General features: G+C 44.3%; 1 protein-coding gene across 2 annotated transcripts in view; it reads left to right on the top strand.

The window, feature by feature from the left end:
- The first annotated feature begins 2,475 nt into the window (after nucleotides 1–2,475).
- Nucleotides 2,476–9,275, top strand: part of tmem43 (transmembrane protein 43) — a 43,658-nt gene continuing 36,858 nt past the window's right edge. Inside the window, exon 1 of one of the 2 annotated variants that reach the window (XM_086002144.1) lies at nucleotides 2,476–2,530. Coding sequence is in view for 1 of the 2 variants with exons in the window: in XM_086002143.1 (XP_085858269.1) it covers nucleotides 2,675–2,689 (15 nt within the window). In the remaining variant the exon portion in view is untranslated. The other variant, XM_086002143.1, reaches the window with a different exon arrangement.

The raw sequence follows: 9,275 nt of genomic DNA, 5'->3' as shown, positions 1-9,275 counted from the left end.
AGCCAGGGGGCGGGGCCCAGCTAAAGGTCGCCTCGAATGAAGAGGCTTCAATAATCAGCCTATAGAATCCATAGCATCGTCTGGGACAGCCAGGGCCAGCTTTACCTGGCATATAAGATGCACGGTCAGCCTGGTATCGCATATAGAATATAGAATATAACCTGTAATATATACAGCCGGCCTTATATATATCATATAGAATTTATAGAATTCAAAGTCCACCTTATATATCATCACATATCTATAATAATAACTATATATACACAACCGGCCTTATATATATTATATATAGAATTTATAGAATACAAAGTCCACCTTATATATCATCACATATCTATAATATAACCTGTAATATACACAACCGGCCTTATATATTAATTAAATCTAAAATATATATAAAATATACACAACCAGCCATATATATAATCTATAACAATATATGTGAAATCTATCTTAATATATAATATATACATACTCAGTCTTATATATAACTACATAACCTATTATATAATCAATGATCTAATACATAATATAATACAAAATGTAATCTATAAATTCTATGATAAATATTATCTTTCAAAATAAATGGAATTTGACATTATAATTCACAATAAATTCATATTTATATTAAATAATCAGCTTTATAAAATATATTTTAGCAAAAGAATTGGAAACTATCAAATTAGAGCAATCAATAATATTTAGTCAGTTTTACCAAAATATATAACTTAAAATAATTGGAAAAGTTGAAATTATATTTATAGATTTACAATAATTTTATATTAAATATTAGTTTTATAAAATATATTTTATGAAAAAATTGTAAATGATCAAATTATTCCCTATAAATACACAATAATGTTATATTCATGTTAAATAATAGTTTTATGAAGTATATGATAATCTATTTGTATTTTAAAATTAGACCTATAGATTTACAATAAACAACAGCATTATAAAATATATTACTCTTAAAATAATTGAAAACTTAAAAATTATACCTTTAGATTTACAATAATGTTTTAATTATATTAAATAATAGCTTTATAAAATATATTTTTAATTATGTCTATAAATTTATATGAAATTTTAAAAATCGTAGATTTACACTGTTTATATTTCTTACAAAGCCTTATGCGCAATTCTACCAAAATATTCTACATCTTCAAATTATTTTCTTAAACTATATCAGCCATGGTTCAGTGGGTAGCACTCGCTCCTCTGCATCAGAATATCATGGGTTCAAAGTCCAAATCCAGAGACTTGAGTCCATAATCCAGGCTGACACTCCCAGTGCAGTACTGAGGGAGTGCTGCACTGTCGGAGGGGCAGTACTGAGGGAGTGCTGCACTGTCGGAGGGGCAGTACTGAGGAAGCGCTGCACTGTCGGAGGGGCAGTACTGAGGGAGTGCCGCACTGTCGGAGGGGCAGTACTGAGGGAGTGCTGCACTGTTGGAGGGGCAGTACTGAGGGAGTGCCGCACTGTCGGAGGGGCAGTACTGAGGGAGTGCTGCACTGTTGGAGGGGCAGTACTGAGGGAGCGCCGCACTGTCGGAGGGTCAGTACTGAGGGATCGCCGCACTGTTGGAGGGGCAGTACTGAGGGAGCGCCGCACTGTCGGAGGGGCAGTACTGAGGGAGTGCTGCACTGTCCGAGGGGCAGTACTGAGGGAGCGCTGCACTGTTGGAGGGGCAGTACTGAGGGAGCGCTGCACTGTCGGAGGGGCAGTACTGAGGGAGTGCTGCACTGTCGGAGGGCTAGTACTGAGGGAGCGCTGCACTGTCGGAGGGGCAGTACTGAGGGAGCGCTGCACTGTCGGAGGGGCAGTACTGAGGGAGCGCTGCACTGTCGGGGGGGGGCATACTTAAGAAGTGCCGCACTGTCAGAGCTACCGTCTTTCAGATGAGACGTTAAACTGAGGTGGACGTAAAAGATCCCATGGCCGCTATTTCGAAGAAGTGCAAGGGCGTTCTCCCCGTGTTCTGGCCAATATTTATCCCTCAAGAGACGTTGCTAAAAGAAAACTAATCCCATCATTATCTCATTGCTGTCTGTGGGAGCTTGCTGTGCACAAATTTGGCTGTCCTGTTTAACCCACATGGCCTGTTTCCACTTGGTAACCTCTATGTATTTCATTGAGAGCTGTGGTAAGGCGCTTACTTTATACCAGCTCCCCCCAAAAAAACCTTCGCAATTGGGGGTGGGGGGGAGGTGAGATGTGTGCACGTTTACCCCTCAGATTTACATATTAAAGCATATTGTGTCTCCAGACTCAGTTATCTTGTTAAAGTGTGTAATAAAGTCAAAAGGAGAGGATGCCAGTTCAATCATTTTGCGTCTTTTTAATTATTCTGGGCGTTGAGTCCAATTCCAGGCCAGCCTCTGGTGCCATGGCAACCAGCAGAGGCTCCCTGGCGACTACAGCTCCCGGCAGCCCCCGCGCGGGGTGGACTACAACTCCCGGCATGCGGCACGCGATGCCCCCCGGGGTGCGCATGCGTGGAATGTATCTTTCCCGCGGAGGCCGGAAGTGAGTTTTTCAGCATTTTCTGTTGTTATTTCGGATTTCCAACATCTGCAGTATTTTGCTACCGGAAGTGAAGGTGCTGGGAGGAGGCAGAGAGTTTAAAGTCACATTGTCTGATCTGCTTTGCATTTTAGTGGGAGGGGAGTCATGGCGACGGCTGATGTAAGTTCCCCAAAACTTCAAATGCAACTTTATATAAAAAATATATGTGCTGATGGATGATTAATGTGAGCTGCAAATGTTACATTGCTGTGTCTCTGCAGTTGTTACCAAGGAGGGTGGGCGTGTCCCCCGACAGCTCTGACTCTTTCAGCCCAGGGGACAGCTTTGTATTGCAGAAAGCGAAGCTTCCCTCCCTCTCTTTCCCCCCCCCCTCCCCCTTTCCTGGGCACAGTGACTGTGAGCCCTGATACTCCCCCACCTCTGTAAAGAAGGGGCTAGCCCAGGTCCTGCTGCCCCCTCCCCTTGTCCCCACCCCTTCGCTCCCTCCCATGCATGCAGACCCCAATTATTCTAACAGAAAACAAAGAGTTGGGATAAATGGTTCGTTCTCGGGCTGGCAATCAGTAACTAGTGGTGTCCCACAGGGATCAGTGCTGGGACCCCAACTCTTTACAATCTATATTAATGATTTGGAGGAAGGGACCGAGTGCAACGTATCCAAGTTTGCCGACGATACAAAGGGTGGATAGCTTTAAGTTCCTCGGAGTCCACATCACGGAAGACCTCTCCTGGTCCCTCAATACCTCCCCTTTGGTGAAGAAGGCCCAGCAGCGCCTATATTTCCTAAGGAGGCTGAAGGGATGTAACCTGTCACCCCTGATCCTCTCTAACTTTTACCGCTGCACAATAGAGAGCATCCTGACGAACTGTATCACAGTATGGTATGGCAGCTGTAGCTCCTATGACCGGAAAGCCCTGCAGCGGGTAGTCAAAACTGCCCAACGCATTACCGGCTACCGACCATAGAGCACATATACCAGAAACGCTGTTTACGGAGGTCACTGACCATCATCAAAGATCCTACCCACCCCAGCCACAGTCTGTTTGCCCCCCTGCCATCTGGGAGACGCTACAGATGCATTTGCACCCGAACGCCCAGATTTAGGAACAGCTCCTTTCCCAGGGCTGTCATCCTACTGAATGCCACAAATAAACTCTAAAGCCTGCACATCTGCCAATGCACTTTATTATGTTTATGTTAATGTATTACAAGCCAAATGAATGTTGAATGTCTTAATCTAAATGTACACTCTCGGGAGTCGCAAGCCTACATTTCGTTGTACTGCACTTGTGCACTAACAATGACAATAAAGTTGATTATGATTATGATGGGAGGGAAAGCAGTGAGTGAGGAGGACATAAAAAAAACCTGCAAAAGGACATAGACAGGCTAAGTGAGTGGGCAGAGATTTGGCAGATGCAATATAATGTTGGAAAGTGTGAGGTTATGCACTTTGGCAGAAAAAATCAAAGAGCAAGTTATTATCTAAATGGAGAGAAACTGCAAAGTGCTACAGTACAAAGGGATCTGGGGGTCCTGGTGCATGAAACACAAAAAGTTAGTATGCAGGTGCAGCAGGTGATCAGGAAGGCCAATGGAATCTTGGCTTTTATTGCAAGGGGGATGGAGTATAAAAACAGGGAAGTCTTGCTGCAGTTATACAGGGTATTGGTGAGGCCACACCTGGAATATTGCGTGCAGTTTTGGTTTCCATATTTAAGAAAAGATATACTTGCTCTCGAGGCGGTTCAGAGAAGGTTCACTCGGTTGATTCCAGAGATGAGGGGGTTGACGTATGAGGAAAGGTTGAATAGGTTGGGACTCTACTCATTGGAGTTCAGAAGAATGAGAGGCGATCTTATCGAAACATATAAGATTGTGAGGGGGCTTGATCGGGTGGATGCGGTGAGGATGTTTCCACTGATGGGTGAGACGAGAACTAGGGGGCATAATCTTAGAATAAGGGGCTGCCCTTTCAAAACTGAGATGAGAAACTTCTTCACTCAGAGGGTGGTAAATCTGTGGAATTTGCTACCCCAGAGAGCTGTGGAAGCTGCAACATTAAATAAATTTAAAACGGAGATAGACATTGTCCTAGCAGATAAGGGAATTAGGGGTTACGGGGAGAGGGCAGGGAAGTGGACGTGAGTCTAGATTCAGATCAGCCATGATCCTATTGAATGGCGGAGCAGGCCCGAGGGGCCGTATGGCCTACTCCTGCTCCTATTTCTTATGTTCTTATTCTGCCAAGGTGATGGCACTGCACAGAATTGTAAAGCGGTGCTGAGCTCTTGAACCCAGAGCTCGTGAATTCAAATCCCACCGCGGCAAATTGGGAAATTGAATTCAACGGGCCGGAATTTGCGGTGGGTAATAACAGCGAGTGAACTGCATTTGCCGTTATTACCCCTTTGAGACTAACCTTCAACTTCAGAATTTAGCGCACGCGTATCCTAACGCGGAAATCCTGAAGTTGCGGTCAGTCATTCGCCGCTCCGACACTGGCTGCACTTTGAATCCCCCCCCCCCCCAGCCATAGCCGGCAATCCATGTAGTCAGTGATACTGATGAAGACCGTGGCTTTTCCGCGGTAATATCGCTGTTAAATTCCCCACTAAAAGTTAGACCTTGTTGGATTAGGTGTAACTTGGGTTTTAGCAGCGTATTGACTGGTAAACAAATGTTCTGGCCCTGAAAAACTAATTTTAAATTAATGAAGTGTCAAATTTCTACATTATGATAAATTACAATTTTTAAGAAACTTAAAAAAAATATCTTTTTTAATTTTAAAAAAAAGTTTACTCATGCTATTTCAGGTTCTACTTTATCCCTATGTGAGAGCCCCAATCTTTATTTTGCTCTCTAATATTTTTTTAAAGTCTGGATAAAAGCAGGTTCTCATTTCCTGGTTCCTGATCTGTGAGAATTCTGCAATGTGATTGGCTGATTAGACAGCTTGTTGACGTTGCAGCAGATCGCGTTAGGGATTCCCCTTTATACTTTACTGAAATCAGTTGAACGTTGAAAAAAGCAAACTTCTCGCCACAGAAATCGCGAGATAAGAAAAAAAAAAGAAATGGAGCAGGAGTCGGCCATTCGGCCCCTCGAGCCTGCTCCGCCATTCAATAAGATCATGGCTGATCATTGACCTCAACTCCACTCTCCTGCCCAATCTCCGTATCCCTTGATTCCAAAAATCTATCGATCTCAGCCTTGAATATACTCAAAGACTCAGCATTCACTCTGGGGCAGAGAATTCCAAAGATTAACAACCCTCTGAGTGAAGAAATTCCTCCTCATCTCAGTTTTAAATGGCCAACCCCTTATCCTGAGACTAAGGAAATAGTACTCAGTAAAATAATGGGACTAAAAGACGACAAGTCCCCTGGACCAGATGGCCTGCATCCCAGGATCTTAAAAGAAGTGGCTGCAGAGATAATGGATGTATTGGTTGCAATATACCAAAATTCCCTGGACCCTGGAGAGGTCCCAGCGGATTTGAAAACCGCAAATGTAACACTCCTATTTAAGAAAGGAGGGAAACAGAAAGCAGGAAACTATAGACCAGTTAGCCTAACACCTGTCGTTGGGAAAATGCTGGAGTCCTTCATTAAGGAAGCAGTAGCAGGGCATTTGGAAAATCATAATGCAGTCAAGCAGAGTCAGCATGGTTTATGAAAGGGAAATCATGTTTAACAAACTTGCTGGAGTTCTATGAGGAGGTTACGAGCAGGGTGGACAAAGTTGAACCAGTAGATGTGTATTTAGATTTCCAGAAGGCATTCGATAAGGTGCCACACAAAAGGTTACTGCATAAGATAAGAGCTCATGGAATTGGGGTAATATATTAGCATTGATAGAGAATTGGCTAACTAACAGAAAGCAGAGAGTCGGGATAAATGGGTCATTTTCCGGTTGGCAAATGGTAACTAGTGGGGTGCCACAGGGATCAGTGCTGGGGCCTCAACTATTTAAGGAAGGATATACTTGCATTGGAGGCAGTTCAGAGACGATTCACTAGGTTAATTCCTGAGATGAGGGGGTTGACTTATGAGGAGAGGTTGAGCAGGCTGGGCCTATACTCATTGGAATTCAGAAGAATGAGAGGTGATCTTATTGAAACATATAAGATACTGAGGGGGCTCGACAAGGTAGATGCAGAGAGGATGTTTCCCCTCGTGGGGAAATCTAGAACTCGGGGGCACAGTTTTAGAATAAAGGGTCGTCCATTTAGAACTGAGATGAGGAGGAATTTCTTCTTCTCTCAGAGGGTCGTAAATCTGTGGAATTCTCTGCCCCAGAGAGCCGTGGAGGCTGGGTCATTAAATACATTTAAGGTGGAGATAGACAGATTTTTGCAAGATAAGGGAGTGAAGGGTTATGGGGAGTGGGCGGGGAAGTGGCTTTGAGCCCAAGATCAGCCATGATCTTATTGAATGGCGGAGCAGGCTCGAGGGGCCAAGTGGCCTATTCCTGCTCCTATTTCTTATGTAGACTATGCCCCCTAGTTCTAGACACTCCAGCCAGGGGGAAACAGCCTCTCAGAATCTTGTATGTTTCAATGAGATCACCTCTCATTCTTCTAAACTCCAGAGAGTATCGGCCCATTCTACACAATCTCTCCTCATAGGACAGCCCTCTCATCCCAGGAATCAATCTAGTGAACCTTCGTTGCACCGCCTCCAAGGCAAGTATATCCTTCCTTAGATGAGACCAGAACTGTGCCCAGTACTCCAGGTGTGGTCTCACCAAGGCCCTGTACAATTGGAGCAAGACTTCCTCACTCTTATACTCCAACCCCCTTACAATAAAGGCCAACATGCCATTTGCCTTCCTTATTGCTTGCTGTACCTGCAGGCTAGCTTTCTGTGTTTCTTGCACGAGGACACCCAAATCTCTCTGAACACCAACATTTGAAAGTTTCTCACCATTTTAAAAAATATTCTATTTTTCTATTCTTCCTACCAAAGTGAATAACCTCACATTTCCCTACATTATACTCCATCTGCCACCTTACTGCCCACTCACTCAGTCTATCTATATCCCTTTGCAGACTCTGTGTTCTCCTCACAGCTTACTGTCCCACCTAGCTTTGTATCATCAGCAAACTTGGATACATTACACTCGGTCCCTTCATCTAGGTCATTAATATAGATTGTAAATAGCTGAGGCCCCAACACTGATCCTTGCGGCACCCCACTAGTTACAGCCTGCCAACCTGAAAAAGATCCGTTTATCCCTACTCTCTGTTTTCTGTCCATTAACCAATCCTCTATCCATGTTAATATATTACCCCCAACCCCGTGAGCCCTAATCTTGTGTAATAACCTTTTATGTGGCACCTTATCGAATGCCTTTTGGAAGTCCAAATATACTACATCCACTGGTTCCCCTTTATCTACCCTGCTAGTTACATCCTCAAAAAACTCCAATAAATTTGTCAAACACGATTTCCCTTTCATAAAACCATGTTGACTCTGCCTAATCATGTTATGATTTTCTAAGTGACTTGATACCACTTCCTTAACAATGGATTCCAGCATTTGCCCGACGACTGATGTCAGGCTAACTAGCCTGTAGTTCCCTGTTTTTTCTCTCCCTCTTTTCTTGAATAGCGGGGTTACATTTGCAACCTTCCAATCCGCTGGGACCATTCTAGAATCTAGGGAATTTTGGAAGATCAAAACCAATGCGTCCACTATCTCTTCAACCACCTCTTTTAGAACCCTAGGATGTAGGCGGTCAGGTGATCTCTCTGGGCAGCTTACCTCGGGGCCAGGGGTGCGCGTCTTTGCTTCACCGCTGACCTCAAATTCCGGGCTAATAAAATCTGGTCATTTGTGGGTCAGCACCAGAGAAAAACAAAATGACCATTAAAGCTGCCGGATTATTATAAAAACCCAACTGGTTAATGACCTGCGATCCCAACCGGTTCTGGCCTATCACAGATATCACAGAAACCCCACAGTGCAGATAGAGGCCATTTCGGCCCATCGAGCCTGCACCGACACATATCCCACCCGATCCCCGTAACCCCACGTATTTAATCCCCCTAACACTAAGGGTCAATTTATCATAGCCAAACAACCTAACCCGCACATCTTTGGACTGTGGGAGGAAACCGGAGCACCCGGAGAAAACCCACGCAAACACGGGGAGAATGTGCAAACTCCACACAGACAGTCACCCGAGGCCGGATTCGAACCCGGGTCCCTGGCGCTGTGAGGCAACAGTGCTAACCACTATGCCACCGTGCTCCAGTCCCACTCCAGCGTGTTTAACTTCGTAAACTCGAGGAACAGCACCTCATCTTCCGATTAGGCACTTTACAGCCTTCCGGACTCAATATCGAGTTCAACAATTTCAGATCATAACCTCGGCCCCTATCACTTTTTTACTTATATTTTTTATCCACACCTTTGTTTTGGCCCTTCCCCCCCCCCCTTTTTTTCTCTCCCACATGGCAGCTGTCTCCCATTCTGCCAACGCATTTCACACCTAATCTAGAGCCGTCTTTTGTCTCCACCAGTCCTATCACCATCTCGTCTCGTTTTGAATACCTCTTAATGTCTCTTCACTTCTCTTGTTCTCTCCCAGCCCCCACTGGCCTTTTAATCTATTTCATTTCCTGAGCTTCTTTAGTCTTGATAAAAGGGTTTTCACTTGAAACGTTGACTCTATTTTTCACTCCACGGATGTTGCCTGGCCTGCTGAGTTTTTCCAGCATTTTCTGTTGTTATTTCA

The sequence above is a fragment of the Somniosus microcephalus genome, chromosome 11 (assembly GCF_052327205.1).
Source record: "Somniosus microcephalus isolate GS21.2 chromosome 11, FLI_Smic_1.0, whole genome shotgun sequence".
NCBI lineage: Eukaryota > Metazoa > Chordata > Chondrichthyes > Squaliformes > Somniosidae > Somniosus > Somniosus microcephalus.
This window is presented reverse-complemented; position numbering and strand designations above follow the sequence as displayed.